We start from the raw sequence: 23,318 nt of genomic DNA on the forward strand, positions 1-23,318 counted from the left end.
CAAGGAGGGGGGGCTGGTCTCCGGCGCTAGCGCAACGAAACAGATCCAGACTGAAAAAAACCGCTCGTGCTGCCGCGTCCACGATTTCAGGAATATCCTTAAGAAAGGTATACCTAAGTTAAAATAACTCATTAAGTTATGTTAATTTTTTATTTCAATTTGCGCTGAGTTTTAGGTTCTAATATCCAATTAATAACCAGAGAAAAAAATAACTGAACTCAAGAAGTTTATGCCTATATATTTATATACCCTAGTTATAAAGCATTGCTCACATATAAAAATACGCGTAAACAGCATACTTCCTGCATTTATCATTAATTTACTAAATATCTACTAATTTATATATCCAACATTACTTTAAAGGTTTATGTAGAATATAAAAATTGCATAGGCCTATGATTATAAGCAATGGTGTCACATTTTCTCATACAGGTAAAAATCATTATGAAACATAAATGTTATGTCTCGTGTCAATACACTGGTGGAGTATGTGTGATAAAATTCCATTTAACGAATCGGATTTGAAGATTAGCGGATTGCTTTTATTATTTGCAGGGGTGTTAGCTGTGTTTCACTTTGATTTTTCCTGGGTTCTTGTGTGTCTCGTGAGATTCGTTTGAGAAGAAACCAATGATTTTTGACCTTTTCATACAGATACAGTACGGCACCGACACGCATCAAACAGACATGCACCAACATGTTCAGTTTTAGAGTAGCGAATTGCTTACTTTAATGCTGAGGCTAACAGACCTGAGCTGTCTCCTAATGCCACTTTACACCCAGATGCTAAAATGCGCCGAGCACACTTGAATCTCACGAAGCCTTTCAAAAGGTCACGTGACTCATGTTTTACATAGTTGTCACTGTTGGAAGTCCTTTGAGCACCAGTCATCCAAGGAAGCATCATGCAGGCATAATGCAGAATTAGGCGGTTGGCGTCTATGATTTCTGACTTTCATTCGTATAACCAAATAACCAGGTGTATCAGCGGAACATGCCGATTCACTGTCACATGACTGCGAATAACTGAAGCCGCCATTCATCGTTGTCATTAATGTATACATATGAGTTTGTTTTCTTTTTAATAACAAAACAAATTAGTATATGATTGGTGACCATGACCGCAATATTATCTGTTTGAATCCTGGGGCCCTTGAGGTTCTTAACCCCCCGGGGGGGCTCCTTGCATTCCAACCCCCAAGCGTCAATTTCACCTGTGTATGTCAGCAGGGGTGCCTAGTTTTAACTAGGACATGAAAGCTTGTCATATTAAATCCCCAACCTAGACCAATCCAGTTATGATCCAATGTTTTTAAGACCCTTGTCACTCATACATGAAAACGTAAAGATTTCCTGGGACCCACACTTGTATTTATACAAACTGTACATAGTATCGCACAAGTATCTTTATGCCCGTCGCCATTAACTGGAATTGATTTTTTTGACACCAGTGAGATTCATGCTCATTGGCAACTGCATTATTCAGAGTCCTATTTATATTTTTTTATTTGGGTGGCATATTTGCTGATGTCAGACCTCATTTCTTTCATAAAGGTATCGTTATTCCTTGCGGTCTATTGAACATTGCTCTTCAAATTGTTATAACGGGAAATCAGTTCCCTCGGTGTGGATCAATGGGTTTGAACTTTGAATTGTTTTGCGTTCATCCAGAAGGTGGCGATATACACTTCAAGCGGATAATGACCCGCGCTCCTACATAAACAACGTGACTCCTATTATGAAGCATGATGAAATAGTCAATGTAATACTGATTTCATCTCATTATTGTGTTCTGCGCGTAATCGAAGTTGAATACACTAAGCTACAAGAAAATTGTGGATTTTCAGCAGTGTTTTGATCTGTAACTTGAAGGCAGACTGAAAATTTTCAAGATATTTATATGCTACCTCGAAAATGCTGGGATGTTTTGATTAATACAATAAAGAAATAACGAAATAATGTGCTTTGTAAGATTAATGCTTAAAGATAATCCAGTTATTCTATTTCATAGAGAATATTTGAAGCTTATTTTCATAACCTTGATGTCTTTAAAATATCCACGCACAATAATATGATTCACAGAAGGTGGCATTAGAGTGTTTATTGCTGTTTTTGGAATATATACAAACACTGCATATCAAACCGAAGATTTAAATGCGAGTGCTGTTTCCATGTAACATTTATCAAGGTGTGTCTCTTTAAGGAAATAGGTACAGTCCGGAGGTTTAGGCTTAACCAGCAGATGGTGGGAGAGAACTGCTTGAGGATGTCTGGGTGGTCTTTGGTGGTGATATTTTAGTTAAAATTGATGTTATACCTTTAGCAATATAAACAGTCGGAAAATACATTTCTGATATATATGAATCTTGACACAATGTTATACCTCATCGTAAAGTTTATTTTTAAATTATTGGAACTCATATCCTACTAACTGAACTTGTGTTTTTCATTTTCAAGCACATAGCCGTGTAAAATATATATATAAATATATATATCCATCCATTTTCCAAACTGCTTATCCTACTGGGTCGTGGGGGGTCCGGAGCCCATCCCGGAAGCAATGGGCACGAGGCAGGGAACAACCCAGGATGGGGGGCCAGCCCATCGCAGGGCACACTCACACACCATCCACCCATGGATGCACACGAATCCAGCAACTCCAATTAGCCTCAGCACGTTTTTGGACTGTGGGGGGGAAACCGGAGTACCCGGAGAAAACCCCACGACGACATGGGGAGAACATGCAAACTCCACACACGTGACCCTGGCGGAGATTCAAACCCTTGGGTCCCAGAGGTGTGAGGCGACAGTGCTAACCACTGCACCACCATGCCGCCCCATATATATATATATATGTATATATATATTAACGATGGACTGGCATCCTACATAAGGAGACCTGTGCTTCGCTCGATAGGGTCAAAGCTCACCGTAACACTCTACCGGATAAATCATTATAGATAGTGATGGATCGATGTGAACCCAGCTAACATTTAACGTTGACCCAACGTTGGTAGAATGTCGGACATAACGTCGGCCCAACGTCATTAGCAGACGTTGGCCGGACGTGCATCTGCACATCGGGTTTATCGGTGTTATGTCCGACGTTCTACCAACGTTGGGCCAACGTTAAATGTTAGCTGGGAAGCTGTCATGGTTGTGGTATACTGTACATTCTGGACTTTGGCTGCACGTCTGGACAACGTCCGGGACTGACCATGAGTTAGTCAATACCCGACGTTGTCAGGACATGAAGCCAACGAAGAAAAGGGATTGTTATGGAATCCTTTAAACTTTTTCTGTGGAGGTATAGGTTGTACAGTTAATCTTGATCTGAAAAGAAATCTGTATAAATTCGATCTTGGACACAGAGTAAAGGTCTATGAGACGTCTGCCAGACGTTACACAGACGAAAAATTTGGACGACATGAAGTGTATTTCATCGAGTCAGAAAGAAAGGAAATCAGCCTATTAAAAGGCAGTTAGTGTATCTAACAAACAATAATATCCAAAAATCTTATTTTCATTTTGTAGAACATTATGTTGGCCAGACGTTGTGTCGATGTCCGCTTTTGACCATCGACATAACGACCAACAGTCGACGTCGGCCCAACGAACCAATGCTAGCTGGGAAGATTCAAATAATTTATAAAAATACTCACTTCAGATTAGTATTATAATAAAATGCTTCACTGTGTATTGGGGATCACCAGGGCCAATCTTCACGTTGAAAAGCTTGTACATAGATAGGTTGTAGTCTGAAGTTACATTGTTTCACTTCCTACATTTTCTTTTGATGACTTGCAGAGTTCTGTATTGTAAGAAATAGCAGAAGTAACATCTCCTTCCTTTTCTGTATGTTTGTCATACTATCAGGGACGGATTATGGGTTGTGTGGGCCCCTGGGCAAAACGTTCGCGAGGGCCCCCCCCCCACCACCACCACAACCATCACCACCACCACCACAACCACCACAATTCAAGGGCCCTTGGCAGCCAAACGCCCTTCCTATAGGGTCAGGGGCCCTTGTAGGCAGAGGATCAAAGAATGTAGGCCCTCTAAAATAGACAAATGAAAATACATTGTTGATAAGTGTTGCAAATTGTTTTGGGTTAGGGGCCCCACGGGCCCCCTGCACCCCAAGGGCCCCTGGGCAGCTTACTGTGTAATCTATCATACACCTTATCACCTGTGCTTGATTATATGTTTAAGTTAAAATCTTTATATCTCCTCAGTGCTTAGCTGGATGACACAGTCTGTGGTGGAAATTTGGATTAATTGCTATTGTAACTCTGAAAACACGCGTAAGAAAGTGTAACGGTACATACCTTGTAAATATAGGAAGACCTGGATAAGCATCCCTGATAGAAATTAAAACCTACAGTTAATAAGCTACCTTGAAACAAATCAAGAAAACTTTAAATTTGTACAGCGCTATGAAATATATTTCACACATCATAGTAATATACATATAGTTACTATGTTACATAGTTACATAGTAAATTTATTTCACACCATAGTAATATATAATTACTATGTTACATAGAGGGCCGGCATGGTGGTGCAGTGGTTAGCACTGTTGCCTCACACCTTTGGGACCCAGGTTCGAGTCTCTGCCTGGGTCACATGTGTGCCCTGCGATGGGGTGGCCCATACACCATAGTAATATTAAGTAGCCATAGTAACCAGTTGCCAAATAATGAAAAAAGGATAGAGATTTCTCTAAAAGTCTAAAGTGTACAAATGATACACTGAAGAGACTCTTAAAAGAATGTATGTACCAAAATGGAGTCTATGATGTATCATACATTTAAACATAATTAACCTTGCAAGCAAAGGAAGTAGTTAGATATAAGATACATTAGCTACATTATGAAATGCTGCAAGTAGGATGCATGTTATATTTCGCACCATGGATCAGTAGAAAGTCCTTACGCTGTAGATATCTTGACAGTAATTCTTGCTACCTGTTGAAAATACCAATGATGTCAGCTGTGCCGCACATTCCACCCGCCAGCACCCAGTGCAGGGAAAGTTCTGGAATACGGCATGACATGCTCGACGCCGCCGGGGTTGCGCCCCTGACTGGGGAGGTAGTGGCTCAAGTGACACTGGCACCACATCAGGGGTTGATCTGATCCCCAGCAAGTGACTCGCGCTGTCAGCGTGCCTTTAAGACTGACGGCATGCCGACTTTTTACTGGTTGTTATGTTTATGGAGTCACATTACCACGTTTTAAATGATTTTGTTTTTGGCGGTCACGCCTGAAATCGGATAGGGACATTTTAATTAACAAGGTGGGCTTTACTGATGTTCCACGAGGATACTTAAGAGAAGCTTCAAAACTTTGTCCGTGCTAAAAGCTGACTCCTGTTTATTCACTGCTAAATGCACACGGCACTTGTCCTCCTACTTCTGCAACCCAGTAATCCCAGTAAACTCAGCACACGTCCGCTGAGGAGATACAAGTCATGGAGCGCTGACCGTGAAATGCACAAACGGCATAAATGATTCCACGATCGTCATACATTTCCAAATTCATTCTGCAGTATATCGTAAGCTTGCCTGTTTTTTTCTCTAATATTCAACTACCAATATGTCATAAAGTTGGTTAGAAACCCACATTTCAGATTCTGAATATATAATGTAGCACTGCGAAGACTGATATTAATGTGTCATCCAAGAATAATAAAATTCTGAACCCTGAAATGTCTCCTCTTCTGCGTGCTTAATATGTTTCTGAATGTTTCGAAATTAGTATATCAATAAGTAAAAGAATTGTGTGTGTGGCACAGTAAAGATGTGACCAGTAATGTATATTTTCATTTAAGAATATAGTTTTCTAGTATGTCTCGAAGAGCAGCTTCATCAGAGTTGACTCATTCAGACTGTGATTATAGTTTAACTCCTTCTTTGCCGTGGGATTACTTCTATTTTATTCTATTTTAAATATCCATTCGGACAGTCCTGGAGCCTAAGGGGCAAGACTTTGGTCTCCATTTAAGGAAAAGCCTAACAATCATTCATCGCTTAAAACACTGACTCTTCATTCTCCCGTCAGCCTGTTAAAATGATCTCCAAATGCATTTCTCCCACAATGCTTTGCGTGTGCTGGGGTGCCGTGGCCAACAGTGAGTATGACTGTTTCCTGAAACAAAGCCCATGTCTTCATTCTCACTGTGCCCTTGCCAAGAAAGCACTTTCATGCTTCACCAATTTTACTCTTTCATTTTCTGTTTCAATTTAATTAGTATGACGGAAAAACCTTGAAAAAACCTTGGTCACCGCGTTACACTCTGATGTTGCATCAGATGCATGTATAACACACACCCAATCTGCTTTTCTGACCTCAGATCTTTTGATAAATTGAACTAAATGTCCCGCACAGAGAAATCTCAGGAAACAGGCAGCTGGCATAAATAAATGCCTGGCCAGATTAGATATACATGAACTTTATGCCTGTGCATCTGCCATCAACACATGCTCTACATTTCGTTAATATTCTGATGTTTTCAAGGACAGCAAACAAAGTGCCCTGGTATTAGTCATTTCAATCAAAGGCAGCAGCAGCGTAGATATCGGGTTACCTTCCGCGCAAATGTCGTAAAAGCTTAATGACATCTAAAGACGGCAAAAAACACAAAGTAATGAAGGCCAGCGGTTTTGCTGGCGTGTTTTGTTTTAATTGGCTCGACAGACGGGCAGAACGTTACCAAAATGAATGAGTATTTTTATTTATTTTTTCTTTCTCTCAGATTGGCGCTCTTCGTGAGCCTACAGATTCAGGGTTATGGATGGATTAGAGGTTTGGAAACCACAAGGAGATGGAGCTCCGCAGACGGTAGCTGGAAAGAGAGACGGGATGCTACGTCGGATGGAGCGTTGGGTTCAGCCTGTCATGGTACCGGAATGGGGGGGGGGGGGGGGGGGGGGTGATGGAGGGTGTTAAGAGGCAGAGATTTCTCGAGGGGTAGGGGCTCGACCGGTAAAATCTGCCAACCTGGGCGGAGATCCCAGTTGGTACAATTTGCATGATCATCTATGACACCCCTGTAAAATTCAACAGGGGGAATTCAAGACTGAAGTAGGGAAGTACATTCAATCACTCCTGCAAAAGGGGTGAGTGCTCAGACACCACCAACCCCCCCATGTTCCTGTTTAGAGGAGTTTATATTGAGCGTGAAACCTTAAAAGAACAGAGTGTACAGGAAAACTGTTTGAGATGTTATAGGTCACAGTGTATGAGGCAGCTGAAGATCCAAGGACCAGGACAGGACAGAAGGTCATAGACTTCAGGTCAGGTTCTCAGACAGGGGATGTACCTTCACTGCGCTAAATAAGCACAGCGTCACCCAGCCAAGCCTCCTGAGTCATTCACATATTCTCCAAGCCAGTGATTCCCGTATCACAAATAAGCATCCTAACGGAATTTGCTCGCCAATTACCCGCACTTGTTTTCATTCTATTAATAACTCATTAGAATCCAATGAGGCATTGTCAGGTGAATGATGGTGTCATGGCAACAAAGAGGATCTTTGATAGCACTTGAAAAGCTTTGTTTTATTTTTTGGTAGAAAGAAAAAGCATAATCGCAACAGGAAATTTCTTGATGCATGCTTTGTTAATGTAAATGTGCATTAGAGTTGCCATATTACAGAAGGTAATGTTTTGAGTCAGTGGATTTGTGTCATATTTGCACTACTGATCTTAACACTGGTCCCGATGAGAGGTTCAATTTTCAGTGAACCAGAGATGAAACAGCATCAGTCTTCCGGTGGTTCTGATGTTTCATAAGATTCTACATGCATAGTTCCTGTAAAGCATCACATGACACATGAATATTACCGCTCTCCACCCACATTTCTTCACCTACGTCGCCTGAAACCAGCATCGCAGTGGTGTGTTGGTGCCCGTGTGGATCACAGATGGATCGCTTCATCATCACGTGTCACGAAAATCTTTGAAAGGCTCCTGTTTAAGCAGCTGAGACCTTCAGCCAAGGAACACCTGCACCATCTGCAGTTTCTTTGCCAGGGTAGATGGTGCACTGCTCTCAGCAGACCCTATCCCCATCTAGTGGGTAGAACTCTCAGTATCATTTTTATAACATCTACGGTGCTCTTAATGCCATCCAACTTCTGCAACTTGGGATGAAATTCGGAGAGATATACATTTGTGACCCTGCAGTATCCTGAGCTATAAATAGCCTGGCAAACAGGTGACAATTTGTGAGGCTGTGATGGCCGCAAAACATGCTATTCTAAACTATGCCATCTACAAACCATCTTCCATCATGCCAGAGACCTTATAAAACTAGCCAACCAGGAAGACAACGTGGAGAAACCTAAACATGCTGTACTAAAAAGCCTTTCTGAGAAGGCTGAGCACTTCTCATACGCGCAGAAGCTCCTAGGGATGTTTTACCAGCCCATAGCAACCAGCATATTTTACTGTGATCATCTGGGTGACTGACATCATTGAAAGGGGCTGAACAAATTGGTCAGCAGTGCTGGCTCTGGTGCAGGGCTGAGCCTGGACACCCTGGAGACAGTTGCTGAAAAGAGGCTGATGACATCATCAGGATAGCAGCCATGACAACTAGTGGGGCTCATTCCCTTCATGATGTCATATGCATTAGCGCATCACACCAAGATGAAACCAGGGAAGAGACCTATTTACTTACATATCATATTAATATATAATGTCAGTTAGGTATGCATTTCTGCCGGCCGTTAAGTTCCTGTTGTCCATGATTTATAATCCTGTTTAAACTGCTCTCTCGAGTCTTCGAGCTACTTAAAGTGATGGAGACAGTATGTGAGCAGTTTAGGTCTCTGTGCTTGTGATTGGAAGGTCATATGTTCAAATCCCATCTTCATCAGAATAGCTACATGTTTGTTGAGCCCTTGAGTGAGGCCCATAACCCCCTGAAATGTTCAATTGGTGCTGGAGAAATTGCTACCCCTGAGCTCAGACCCCAAATTGTGTGTGTGTGTGTGTGTGTGTGTGTGTATGTGGCAAAGGAGCACAAGGTGGAATTAACAAAAATAAGTATTCCAATGTACTTGTACAGATAAAGCACCATTTCATTTTTGATGATGTTTTAATTGGCCGAGCTTGGTACTGACAAACTCTGTGAACTGCCTGGCCAATGATAATCTTAGCAGTCAGGTGATATCCTAGCCAGCCTTCCACGGGCCTCTGGGGACAGAAAATGAGAGAGACAGACTCACACAGAAAAAAAATCCACTTCATATTTCTCATAAATATACATATATTAGAACATACCATATTAATGATACACATGAATACACAGGCAAACATGCATACATTACCATTTGGACACTTCGTTACTTATTAGTTATCAGATTTATGATAAGCATAAAGAGCAAGAAAACAGAAGCATTTTATTTAAGAGCTGCTACATTTTCTGCTCCTGGTGTGCGGGTGTAAGTAAGAAAGCATGAAGACTCTGAAACCTGAATTACTGTACAGCAAGTGGCTTTGCAATAATCAGTTGAAATACGGCCAGTAATAAGTTAACGAGAGAGCAAAAATAAGCATCGCCTGCTATTACCTCAACGAGTGATGCGTTAAGCGATTTGAGAATGGTAACTCCAACATATAATAACAGCAAAATATAAGCTTCTTTCAGCAGACAAGTGTTTTGTGAATGATGTTTCAAGATTATCTCTATAGGATATCTCTCAGACGATGTACCGACTCCCGAGACCCCGCTAGACCCCACGTAACCTCCTGACAGGCAGCCTGACGCAGAGGATTGCGAAGTTCCTCTGCCTTTCTCAGCTCATCCTGTTTTTGTTTTATCTCAAAAATGGCAATTTGAGAGGGTGACGACGAAGCGCTGATTCATCTTGGCAGCGTTAACCTGCAAGCTCAAATAGTTTGCTGCTATAACAGGCAGGAATAAAACGAGGGGAGCAGACGTCGGGCGTCTTGGGACACGTCATCTGAGTCGCAGAGTTATAAGAAGGTTGCAGGATTGCTTAGGGTTGCGCGGGTTTTCCCGGCTTGTCCCTGTCTATCTCCCAACCACACGCTTCCCGTAAACATTCCTCAGGACTAAGCCAAATGATTATTTTTACAAACCCATTAGTCTCTGCTGTGATGATGGCTGACATTCTATCCCCTGGAGAGAGTCCCTACTCTTGCTTCCCTGTTTTGGTAAGAGTGCTTTGACCCTAGCCAAGATAAGAATTCTGTAGATATGGTGTAAATGATTGACAGGCTTAGGGAAGCCAAACGCAGAACTGCCTCTCGAACTCCCCTTACAGTAAGTTAACTTTACCATCAGCCGTGGTTTATTTACACCCATTATTACTTTCTCATGACTTTCCCGGAGCCGCCACTGACATTTGCATTGTTTCTAAGTTTGTTCCCGCTCAAATAATTGACTCGGAAAGGACATTTGTTTGTTACTCCTGCCTTTTACGGACAGGCGTGATCTGGGCTTGGATCGGCGCCCTCCAGAGGCAGAGATTTCTGGCGTCACGGAATAGCTAATAATAAAATTCACGTCTGTGGCACATTTCGTGAGGCGTTGTGCGTCCTGTCGCACAGCCGGACGTACTGTCACGCCGACCCTCTGAGCGCCACCTTGGCACGGCCCCTGCCGAGCTCGCCTGGACCCTCTAATTTGCGTGAGCGTCTCCCTTCGGAATGTCCAGAGCGTGCTCTCCAGTGCGATGTCATTGGTAATAGCGGGAGCTCTGAAAGAAAGGACATACTGCGGCCATGTGCTCTAAATTTAGCACAGTTCACTCTAAGCTGAATGACAAAATAAAGGACATAATTGACTCATATTCATACACACATTGTGTTTTCAGTTGTAAAAAAAAAAAACCTGTGACCTTGTCCAAGATAAGCAATTGGATGATGGATGCATGGATTTTCAAAAAAAAATATATATTAATGTTGTTTAGATATATAAAGCATGATGGTTATTGGTATATTAATTCTTGTAGATTCCAAAGAAAAATTATTGCTACCGCCCTATTATTAATTAAGATGAAAGACTTTAAGTTGCTGATTAGGCTCATATGATCAATCAGACGATTTTGGAGTGTTTATATCGCCAAAGCGTAAGAAACTACTGAGCGTTCTCGTGATGAACCGAAGGGAACACCTTTCCGAGATCCTCATTAAAATGTTGAATACGCCAACAAATGTGCCCTTAAAATCTTGCCCCTGGCAGACTGTTTGTCTTCTGCTTCGCCATATGAAGAGCCCTTTGAGGGAGTTTCTCTAGTCAGCTCAAATGGAGCCAGAATCGTGTGTGTGGCATAAAACCAGGCATTAAGCTTTTCTTTTCCTTGGCTGGGATAGTGCTGAGAGCTATTCATAAAAAATATGTATAAAATGGAACATTGGTCTACAGTATGTCACAGAACTGTTTTCATGCACTGTTAAGGTTCTCGCATATTATTCATAAGCAACACGCCATTAATGTAATATTTTAAAAGTATCCTCCTCGGTACAATTAGTGATGATTCCAGAAAAACCTCATGTTTATTCCGGAATTAATCCAGAATAATTTTTGATCTTCTTTGATCTTTGATACTAAACGCAGTGTTCTGCTTCTCTCACACAACAAAGTAATTATGGAAACACCAAGAGGTGACATTTTGCTTGCCTATATTATTGCCTATATTGCCTATTCTTATGAGAAATCACCTGAGCAGCGCTCCAAAGTACAGACTTCTGCAGAGTTGGCCACTAGATCTCCCTTTAAATTTCACTTGATTTTCATTTCAGGTCTCTAAGGACGTTTTGAATGTTATATTCAATATTAGCTGCTTATAGATCTACAAGTAACTGTCTTGGATCAGAAAAGCAAAACATGTAGATTAAACATGTATTTCATTGTTGAAATTTATGCAAGATACGCAAGTTTCAACCCAATGAAGTTTTCCAAAAAATGATTAAATGATGAAATGAATAAATGATGAGTAAGATGAAAAATAACTGAGACTTTTACAGAAATATGTGGCCGGTTGAAAAACTAATAGCTACAAAAAATAATATAATGATTATAAAGCATTACACACTATCCTTACATGTATTTCACATGTAGTATGAATTTTCTTGACTAATGATTAACTTGCAGGCTTAGAGATTTTCCCCTGAAATAGCACACTGTGAGGGTCATATTCTTTCAGTAAAATTTTAACCTATCTACATTTCAGTAGTGCATGGCTGATTTGACCTTTGACTTCTGGGAAGAGGGCGACAAACATTCCATCCGAGGAGGGTCAAAATTATTAGGCGTACTGGCTCTTATGTTACAACAGGAATGCACTATGGAAACACAGCTTCTAACTCCTGTGGACACAGCTGGTTAAAACTAGTCAAAACTAGAAGATACCAGTCAGCTCAGAATCTGTAATCTTCGCGATGACTAACTGTTGTTTCGGGAATCTCTGGGGAAACACCACAGCGGTGTCTTGTGACTTTCTGCCTTCTCAGACACGGCTCTCCTTAGGAAGAAGAGTTGAGATCAAGCAAAGATCCCTCACGCTGGTTAAAGTGCAGATACACACACCAACAGCAGGTGATCTGAAAATGTTTGGGTATCATAGACACGCCGGGTGAGATTCCCCCAAAATGAAACCAAATGTGCTGAAACGCTGTGATGAACTTTTTCATGGCGCGTCTGTTTGGACCCAGAAGTGTGTTTTTCTTTCATCCATCAGGCTCCGGGGCCCACAGAACAGACTTCCTGTTGAACCTTGAAAAACTGCCGAACACGTCACAGTCTGGGAAGAGCCAGCTTTTTCCGTATTTTGAATAGTTTGAAAGACGCACCTTCTGGTCAGTGTTGGATTTATATTTCATAGGCACAGAGTGAGTGGTCAGAAGAAGCTTTTGCCCTCAAGCAAAGCTGAGCTATAAGGTAATGAAGTAGAACTGACTTCGGAATAGCATGTCCTCAGGAAATCTAGATTAATTAAACTTCTCTACTCCAGCGGCCTGACACTTTAGGGTAGAAATGAATGTCATGGCTGGGTGTTTGAAATCACAGGCGTACATTCAAGTCATAACGAGATGTAACAGCAAATAACTCAGTAGTTACAGCATGTGCTGAAGAAGACCTCTAAACATATAATAATGTCATCCCGTAGGGTGCAATATAAATATTTAATGTTTGAGCAACATGAAATGTTAATGTAGTGATTTATTGACGATATTTTTGTTACACTTTTTCTCTGGATTTCAATATTCTTCTCAGGTAGAGTAGGTTGTTTACTCATGCAAAAAAGCATTTCTGTCACACAGACACTGGGACAGAATTTAAAAACGTACGTTTATTAATAAACGTCGACAAAAAAGGTCATAACCCATGCATTACACACCCCCAGGTTCAGAGCCTTTCTGCCCTCCGCTCTTTCCTCCTCGGAAGGTGATTCCCCAAGTGTCCAAGTGCTTGGTGCTGACAGGACCGGAGTTACTGGATACACGGTCTGTAGCTATGGCACCAAGTTACGATGCATCTTACCTTTGATTACCACACGTCTGGCTTTCCCCAGACACGTCCTGTTTTAACGGCATCCGTGTGTCTGGGTGATTTTTCAAAAATTGGCCGTTTTGTAAGGGTTTAGAACTGCAAACCCTCATGACCCAATATTGCAAGTCACAGTAAAGTACCAGGTTAAGGAAAAGGCACCAATTTTCAATATACGGCAGCCGCTCAGTATCATTAAATGATATTAAATGATAAGCGCATTCCCGCGTGCCACAATTGCCACTGCAAATGACATTAACTTCCAGAAACCGGAAACCGCTGACACTTTTTTTTGTGTTTAGGTGAACCGTATCATTCCCTTGATAAACTTCAGGTTTGTGTTTTGTAACTTTTGCAACAAATTTTGTAAATTGTTGGAAGAACTTGTATACACGCATATTGTGTCAGTTCTCTGTAGATTGTAACACGAGAGCTAACTGCAAGGTTACCGTACGTCTGGGTTTCCCCGAACGAATATTTGACAGGGTTGCTAGGGGAAACTCATTAATATTCGTAAAAGAACCTACCTGATTGGTCGGTGAATGGATAAACTCATTAATATTTTGATCCCCAGACACTTCCTCTTTTTCCAAATATGGCAACCATAGTGTTACCGAGGGCAAGCTTGTGGAACTGAATAAGGCTGAATAATCAGAAAACAGGAAACAAGGTGCTTAGCCGAAACCAAAAGGCCAACCAAGCTGAATCAGAGCACCGTGAGATCTGAAACCAGTTCAAAATCAGTAAGTCAGGAATCAGAACATCACAAGCAGTGGTTCTGCAGACTGTTATTACTGCCCTGGTGCAAAAGCATGTGATTCGGGTGTAACTGTGGTGTTAAACTGTGCATAATGTGTGTAGACATTGTCAATATTGCTTTGTCACCTCTATACCTGGACAGATGGATTTAAATTTGATTAATACAAAATTGCAGCCAGATTAATGTTCATAGAATAAATAGTACTTGCACACAACAGTCTTAAACTTCTGGATCCTGGATGGGTGTGCACAGAGTTGAGACCAGCCAACTGAAAAGCCCCAGCTGAAAGCTGATTGGCTCCAGCAATATTCCCTCCCCTGTCACTCATAGATTCACAACATATCATTGGCTAATGACAAGTTTGGCCCTATTGAATGAATTACGGTCCCTCATATGCGCCCCACATTAAAGCATTCTAGAATCAACCCTATCTGGACCACTGTGACGTCCAGAACATCCAGATTTCTGGATCACAATATCCCAGTGTACCCCTGGAAATCTGCCTCTCAGATGACATCTAAGGTCTTTGCCTTCCTCCCAAAATATCTAAACTCTCATTCATACGCTTCACACTTAATAAAAAAAACACACACACATCCTGCATATCCATCAAACAATGAAATCACCTCGTTTTAAATTATCCACATATGGAAAAAATAAGAGTCTGGCAGGCTCTCCGCATCTGCAGCCCCATCATCAGGCACTTGCAGATGAAGTCACCTGCCTGAAACCTGCCTTCATCTCCCAGTTAACAGCCGCTCCCCTCGCTATGTCTTTATTCCTCTGCCTTGTATCTGTCTGCCTGGTACCTTCTCCGCCTTCCACTTTCAAGTCTGTCTGTAACCATAGATTCTGTCTTGGTTATGAACATGCAGATTAGGGGGCAACAAACAAAAATAATAGTCAGGGGAAACGCGTTGTTTTTGTAGTTGCTAATAGCACACTGTGCATGCATTATTTAATGAACAACATGTATTGGATATATATGTAATGTATACTGTACATTACTTAAAGTGCATTATTATTATTATTATTATTATTATTTAGTTTTTAAAATTGATTCTATTTTTTTCCTGTGCCTTTTGTTGAATGCTTAATTCCTTTTAAAAAAAAATGTCTGTAAAGCACTTTGTAAACCCTGTGGTTAAAACAGTGCTATATAAACAAAGACTGATTGATTGATTGATTGATTGATTGTTAACACTCAAATGATCTGGTGCTGATCTAAAAGGTTATTATACAGAAGTACAATAAGTGTAAGTACAACTTATTCCAAAGTAGAGCAAAAAATAGCGATCGATGTCCATGCAGACTGCTGTTAGTTGTTATACCAAATCAGGTTGATTTTCCTGGAGAACATTGCATTTTTCCTTATCTTATTACAACAAGAGAAATTGCACTTTTCAAAAGAAATGCTCCTGACAAATGGCATTCTCACAAAATAAAATGGTGACACTATGCAGCTGAATCTCTCAAAACTATTTCGGGAGTGCGCCTGCATCCCATGTTTTTCAGTCTTAAGAAAGACACATTTTCAGATGTGTTTTGGGATTAGCAACAAAAAACCCCAACCACCTTTCTAGTTGTACCCAGAACCAAACCACCAGCCAATTACTCTAGTATCACAAACAAGTTAGAAAATGACACAATGTTTGATTCATCTCAATTCAATTCAGTTCAATTTAATTCATTTCAATTTAGTTTTGTTCCGTTCCATTCCCTTCACGTCCCTTCTCTTCAATTAAGCTCGATTCAACACCCCCCCTCCCCTCACCCAAAAATTCCAGGCAGATTTAACAAGTACAGAATAATACACGGCAGAGTAATTAGTGTCATACAGCAGTAAAAGTCTGTGTGGGGAGAAATAAACCTGAAGAGAACAAAAGAAGAAAAGAAAAACAGCTGTAGGAATACAAAAAAAACCTGGGGGGGGGGTCCAAGGTCGCCTGCCTTGGGCATGTTAATTTCATACAATTCAGAGAAACAGTAGATGTGTTAGAACCAAAGTTAGAAGAGGGGCTGTGGTTTTCTGTTCAGGCGGCTGTTAGGATGGCCAGGATAGCTGCTTTCAAGGCATGGAGTGAGCATGCAGCCCTTGATGTCTGTCCCAGGCACAGACAGCACCCAGGCAACCACAAGAGATAAAAGACAATATGTTACTACTGATAGTGATGAGCATTCAGACATCGAGACATGCAGCAACACTAGTAGCATTGTTTAAGTTAGACTTGAATAGACTAGAGAAGCTCTGCCTAAAATAGCAGGTCTCCTGTCTCAATTTAAATACTGAGACAGGAGGGAGGGCATCCCTGACATTGGCTGGAAGAGCTGCGAGGCCGATAGCTGCAGGCTTGACTGCCAACACTTGCATTAATTCGCAGTAATTATGCGCTTTTATTCAATTACGAAGAGGCCTGCCTCTTGTGACCCGAGAGCACAATCTGGGTTGTACACATTAATCAGAAGCAGGGTCCTGACCTTTTAATGACTTATAAGTGAGGATAAGGATTTCAAAGTCCGTTCCCGACATGCTGAGCTCAGGCGTGACTTCAGAATGTGTGCAATGTCATCGTGTCGTCTTCTCATAGTTGGGATTTTTGCTTGTAGCACCACAGAGTCGCTGAGAGGCAGAGAGTGAACTATTCATTCTTTCGGGGAGCTAGGAATTGCGGTAGTCTAATCTGCTGCCGACAAATGAGTGTATTAATTCTTCTTTTATCTTAAGCGGAGAATTAGAAATGGCATTAGTCTTGCAATTTTTCCGAGCTGCAGGAAGGATATCTTGAACAAGAGGTAAACATGACTATTAAAATGACGACAACGATGGAACGGACAGGAAAGATATTCTTGCCCGCGAGTAACAGAACGTCAGATCATTTCGGCACTGGGAGAATATTTAATGTTTTACTTCAAAATAGTTTAGTAGACACTGGACAGTGTCATCAACGGTACGTGATATTCTCCAAGAGGCAGCATATAGACAGGAGAACAATGTTGACCCCAACAGCTATTCACGTGTGACTCTATTTAGCCGGCTAAATAACATTCATAGAAGAATGAGGAAACCCACTTATGGACAGATGCAAAGAGACAGAAGGTTAATAGTTTCAAAATTAACAATACAATCTAGATTTCTGCATTCTAGATGTATGAAACTGGTTTGAATTCCTGCACGAGAAATTGACAGTACATCATTAATGCTACATGTGCTCTGGACAGGAAGCCACACTGAACAAAGACTGAAGAATCGAATAAAAAAATATCATGTGATTAACTCTGTGTTTGCATCTGAGAGGCAGCAATTTTACAGGATAGGTTTTTATGATGCGAAGTCTGATTACAGACACTTTGGACAAGAGTCCAAAGAAGGCCTGACGATATCTGTGCATGTGAATTATTTTAAGGATGGGTTCTGTAAGTATTGCTTGAGGATATTTAGGCTAGAGGAATGGAACAGGCAGTGGCATTGTTTTCAACATTTGTTAGGTCATGATTTTTAAATAGTGGCTGAAACAATGCTCCCATTGTCTATTGTAATGAAGCTTCTCTAAGAGTTAATTGCTTGTTTGCAGAAGCTGAAGTTTAATGTTACCCGTTTTGCAATTAAAATGATGATCGCTACTAATATTAATTCAAATTGTAGCTAACAATTCAACAATGTGGTTTGCTGGGTTAGCCATGCTTTTCAAATGGAAATGAGGGTTGTTGGTGCAATAGCCAGAACAGGCAGTATGCAGTGCTTTTCTGTATCATACGATTTAATCAGTCCGAGCAGACTGATAGACCTGCAGTGTAACTGTTTTCGATTTACACTTAAGCCCATGGCACTGTGATGTAAGAAAGATCATTAATTTACAATGAGTGTCTGGTGGCTTCAGCTACTTTCATGTTTAAGAGTGATATTTTCTTCAGAGCTTCTCTTTGCCTCCTTGGATATGAATACTAAGGGTGAGATTTACATAATTCAAATGAGAGATGGACTTCAAAGAATCGCCGCTGCGAACGGCCTCGACACAACAGCCCTTTGCTGGACAATTGTCCGGTTCGGGCAGCAGCAATGATCACAAAAGAACATTAATAAACAGCTTTGCTGCAAGGTTCAGACATCATCCCTAAGAGGCCAAGGTCTAGCGGTATGGCTGTTTGAAAGTGTCAGACAAGTACCTATAGGAGGATTCCTACAATCCAGGGAAGAGCCAAAATTCAGAATCAGTAAGTGCATTAAATTCAGGCTGTATTACAACTTTAAGCGAACATCTAAATTAGTAAGAAGGCGATAAGTATGAGAAACATGCTGCTGGTAGCCTGCAAACTAAGAGGACAGACATGAATATTTTAGGAACTGAGGAGAGGAAAAAAAAAATCTGCGAACAAGGAGAGATTAGACTTCATTCTTAGCACTATGTCTATGGCTATAATTAATTTGATTCCTAAGGTGCATTAAATGCTGAGAGCTAGCCTTATGGTTTGGATGTGATTTTAGGGGTATTGCTCAATTCATCCATCCATCCATCCATTCATCAGGAATGTACAAAAACAGCCTGGGAATGTGCTGCTGACTGGGGGGGTCCCTCTCAGTAAAACTTGATCAATTGGTTGATCACCACTGAAAGCCTTACCCATTAACCATCTGACTGGTATTTAGACAATGCCCAGGTTGAGGAAGAAAGACCAGTGCACACAAGACCAGCCCACAGGAAAATTTCCCAAATTTACCAATGGCCTGTCTGCACCTGCCTGCAATCCATCCATCTATCCATCCATCCATCCATCCATCCTGGTCAGGATGTTTGGAAGACACCAAGAGCCTATCTCTGATAGCACGGGAAAAATATGGGGTATAACCTCAATGGGACTCCAGGTTTTGACGGGACACAAACATGCACACACTCACACACACACTCTGTCATACTCTATGGGCAATTTACAGACACCAATGAGCCTAACAGAAAGTCTTTACACTGTGGGTGGAAACTGGATCCTCTGGCGGAAATCCACACAACACAGGGAGAAGAGGACATAAAACTCCACATATACACAAAGATCAAAGGGATTCAAACCCTGTGCCAGACCTGTACCTGTACCTGAACCACCAAGCCACCCTAACAGTCATAGGAAATCAAATTATTGACATAAGCGCCCCATGTGAAATATCCGAATCTGAGTCTAGGTCTAGGTATAATTACTTTCTCCCTGGCGATATTCAGTTGTGTTTGATGCTTGATGATTAGAGAATTCACAGGGTGCCCCAGGTCCTAGCAAGAAATATACCAGAGGTGGGAAAAATATCCAGTTGGCAATTGAGTATTACGGGGCCGGGGCTCAGGAGCTGCTCCGAATGGAGAGGAAGGCGATTCCTTTGCCCTGTAATGTGATAACACTAATGATCCCCTCCAGTTCTAGCAGGATGGAGACCATGCTGCTAATCAAAGCCGGTACAACCCCGAACCACATGGCAGCTTTTAGCGACGACTGCCTTCTGGAATCCGCTTTGGGAGTGCAGCCCGCTGTCTTCCCTCACCTCTGTACAGCGTCGCTATGGATCCTGGGAATTTTCCTTGAATGTGCTCAAACGTCATGAAGCTCCATGACCTCTGGTGTGACTTCTGGCATCGCTGTAGAAAACAAAGGTACAGACTTCATTACGGTTGACGGAGCAGTTCAGTATCAGCATCAGAGACCCCAACACTAGGGAGGAATTTTACTGATTTGTGACTGTTAGGAATCGTACCATTCTTAAGTATGGAGTCACCACAGCCAGGCACAAGGGACATGATGTCGAAAGCAAAGAATGTAGTTTTAATCAGTGTTTGACACTCAGGGGGTAATTGGTGGCCAGAATTAAGGCTGAGTACTGCTTTGTCCTGGTGTACATCTGCTGATAGATGGGATTAGATTGCCTACAGCCTCATCAATTCCAAGTCAATAGCTACACATTTTTATCGTCTTAAAGCTTTCTACCATGTTCGTAAAGCAGTCTGTTTGTAACGCAGTCTCTGTTGTTTATGCTGCAGGACCATTAAAACAAAGGAGCTCTCCTAGCGGAAGGCATGATAGAAAAATACAGGCATCAAGTAGATGAAAGTTGTGAGTAAGTGCCAAGCCCAGCGAACCAATCAGCCAGCTTTAGGGTTCACCTACTGGCTCAGAGTGCTTCATAATATTGACTCAATTAGCACCAGTGCTGCTCATATTAGTGATGATCATTTTTTGATGTACACAAAGTTTATTAAAGTTGTGTTGGCAAAATGATTTGCATTTAATTTTCTGCCCATCCATCCATCCATCCATCCATCCATATTAATTGCTCATCTAATGTGGGGTTTTTGTGTTTAAATAGTACTAATAAAAGGGGTAGAAAAGGTTCCTGGTGGTCTTACAGAATACACCATTAAATGTTCTAGAGAACCAATTCACTGTATCGGTTTAAATTTTGCAGGTCACATTTTTTTTCAGAAAGATTTACAGCTGCATCCATTTATATAGCAGGATAGCGAGTCTACTGCAATACCAGTAAAGCACCTTTTTCAATGGGACTACAAGAGGCACCTTCAGCTATTTCAATGGGCAACCTTCGTCTTACAAACCTGTGTCCTTATCCACTATTCTCCTCAGGGACCAGGTAGAAATTAAAGATTTTCACATTAAATGAGCAGGCGTTTCACAGAAGCTGCAGCTCAATGACAATAAAGGACAGCCAGCCCTGAAACGTCAGCACTGATTGCATGTTTGGCTGCTCTGAAGCAGCAGTCAGTGCTTCGAAACAAACAGCCGATCTAAGGTCAAAACCCGCAGCCCTGACATTAACTTTCACTACTAACTTAGATAGTTGGGCCAGTCCAAACAAATCGTGTGGCTTGGAGGGATCCACTCTGGTGGGAGCACTGGGAGATGGGACAAGGCAGCCAGCTGGGAGAGCCATTCCTACAGTACAGTCAGAAGAACGAGAGCCAACTCCTTCATTTCTAGCTGTAGGTTGGGCTGTGAAGGGTATATACCCCTATAGCAGAGGTGGAGAGTTCAGGTCCAGAGAGTACAAATCTAGACCAAGGTTTTGTTTCAACCAACAAGTTGAGTATAATGAGTCACAGTCACAGAGTACTCAAGTGGTTGGTTGAAACTAAATCTTGGTCTGGATTTGTACTCTCTGGACCTGAAATCTCCACCACTGGCCTACAATAGTATTTAACAGGCAAAACCATTGGTCCTCCAGAGAGATGCAAATCAGTTCTGCCAACTGAATGGGCATGCTAATTAAGCAAGCCAAGTCAACGTTCAGAGAATGCAGGACAACATGACTCTCAGAGATCCTAATGCATCACCCTCAGCCTCGAACCTTCTTTAGTGTATTGATGTAGGTAATGTCCGGGTTTTATGCAAAGTAAGCTGGAAAATAAGTCTCTATTGTTAAAGACCATGGGCAGACCTAGCTTAGGTCAACAGAGATGTTCCTGTAATTAAATCCAGTTAAGCACAAACCAATCCGGGAAGACAGAGGATAAGTTGTCAGCGAGGCACTTGGCCAAGTGTCCGAATAGAAATCCAAATAACATTCACCCTATCCAATCACTGTAGACTTTCTTTATGACTGTACAGTGCACTTAATTACATTGTCAGTACTTTTCCGAAAAATGATTTGACCAAAGGTAACCTCGTGGTGTGTGGGCCATCTGCAGATTTGTATACTTGACCTTCGGAACCCCCACAATGTCGTGAACAGCTGCAGACGCGGACGGTAACTCTCCCCCCGAAAAAACGGGCTTGCCCCTTCAGCACATTCTTCTCACAAATCTCCTGCCAAAAAGGAGACACTGAAGTCTTTGACATGTGGACCGGTTTTAGCATCTAAGAAACCATATCCTTGGCAGACAAAGCACAGATGAAATCATCATGGAAGCACGACAGTCTGCAACTGGCTCAAGCGGCCTGAGATATGGAGGGTCTGTCCTTTCAAGGACATGATGTCCTACCACAGAATATCCCATTTATCGTCCAGGAAGGCCTGGGTAGAGTAAATATAGTTTTTCTACTTGACAAAAATGGTATATTATCAACCCTGTCATATAAATCTAATCCATTTTTTCATTTATTTAATATCTTGACACCTGATACCTGCTCTATTACACATGGATACTACAACCAGAAAAAATTTGCAGTCACATATTCCAGTTTTACGTTAGAATATAATCATATAATAATGCATAATAGTAAGCTGTTATTTGTAATATAATGTGAGATTACTGTCAGCACCATTCGAGATGTGGGGCATATTTTTCTCATAAAATGTAGCTTATTGATAGCAATTCCAGATGTACCATGATTCACCTTCTTTTCTGGGTATAGTCAATACATTATGGGTCAAATCGAATTTGTTTTAACAGTCTTTTCTAGGCACCAAAGCTACTAGTCCTTGATGTTTACTAAGATTTTTTTACATTTTGGTTCAAGTTCTTAAAAAATGACATTCCTCCTCATTATGCTGAGAAAGATTATTTCTCATGAGTAACTTAAATCCGCACATAATGATTTTCGCTTTATTACCTTAAGTTTTTTTTTTTTTTTTGCGTTGAAATATCTTAAAACAGAAATTTTTGTATGTCTTCAGTGTGTTTTCAAATCTGAAATTGACATATTTGGTACACTGGTAGATGCAAATGGAGATGTCAAGTTGTAAAAATATTTAAAAATAAGTGCCTGTCAGATTTCTGAACTGGATTGTAAAACGCATTAACGTGCACTATAATATATCAGAATGATATTTGTGAGTTCGTGCTGTCTGATAAAGATTGCGGCCCTGAGCCATGTGGAGGGATGTAACACAGATAAAGCTGTGCTGTGTACATGGGCAGATTTTGAGCCATTTTGGATAAAACTGCCAGATGACTGCCTAAATTTAGTCAGGACAAAACCCTAACCTTTATTTTAAAAATACCCAGAGCTGGAAACATTAGCATGCATTAGACATGAGAGTAAGTCAAATGCCTTACAGTCCCATCCTATTATAGTCGAGGGGCCAGAAAATTAAATTTCCCAGT

General features: G+C 41.3%; 1 protein-coding gene across 3 annotated transcripts in view; it reads right to left on the minus strand.

The window, feature by feature from the left end:
- Positions 1 to 9,317: 9,317 nt before the first annotated feature.
- Positions 9,318 to 23,318, minus strand: part of pcgf5b (polycomb group ring finger 5b) — a 34,838-nt gene continuing 20,837 nt past the window's right edge. The window contains exons 8-9 of one of the 3 annotated variants that reach the window (XM_048987793.1): positions 19,805 to 19,898; positions 9,318 to 10,731 (exon numbers count right to left, since the gene is read on the minus strand). In XM_048987793.1, coding sequence (XP_048843750.1) covers positions 10,595 to 10,731; positions 19,805 to 19,898 — 231 coding nt within the window. In that variant the 3' untranslated portion in view covers positions 9,318 to 10,594. Of the gene's footprint in view, positions 10,732 to 15,949; positions 16,386 to 19,804; positions 19,899 to 23,318 lie in introns of those variants that run through there. The other 2 variants (XM_048987790.1, XM_048987792.1) reach the window with 2 other exon arrangements.

This window comes from Brienomyrus brachyistius, chromosome 20, assembly GCF_023856365.1.
Source record: "Brienomyrus brachyistius isolate T26 chromosome 20, BBRACH_0.4, whole genome shotgun sequence".
NCBI classification, from domain to species: Eukaryota; Metazoa; Chordata; class Actinopteri; order Osteoglossiformes; family Mormyridae; genus Brienomyrus; species Brienomyrus brachyistius.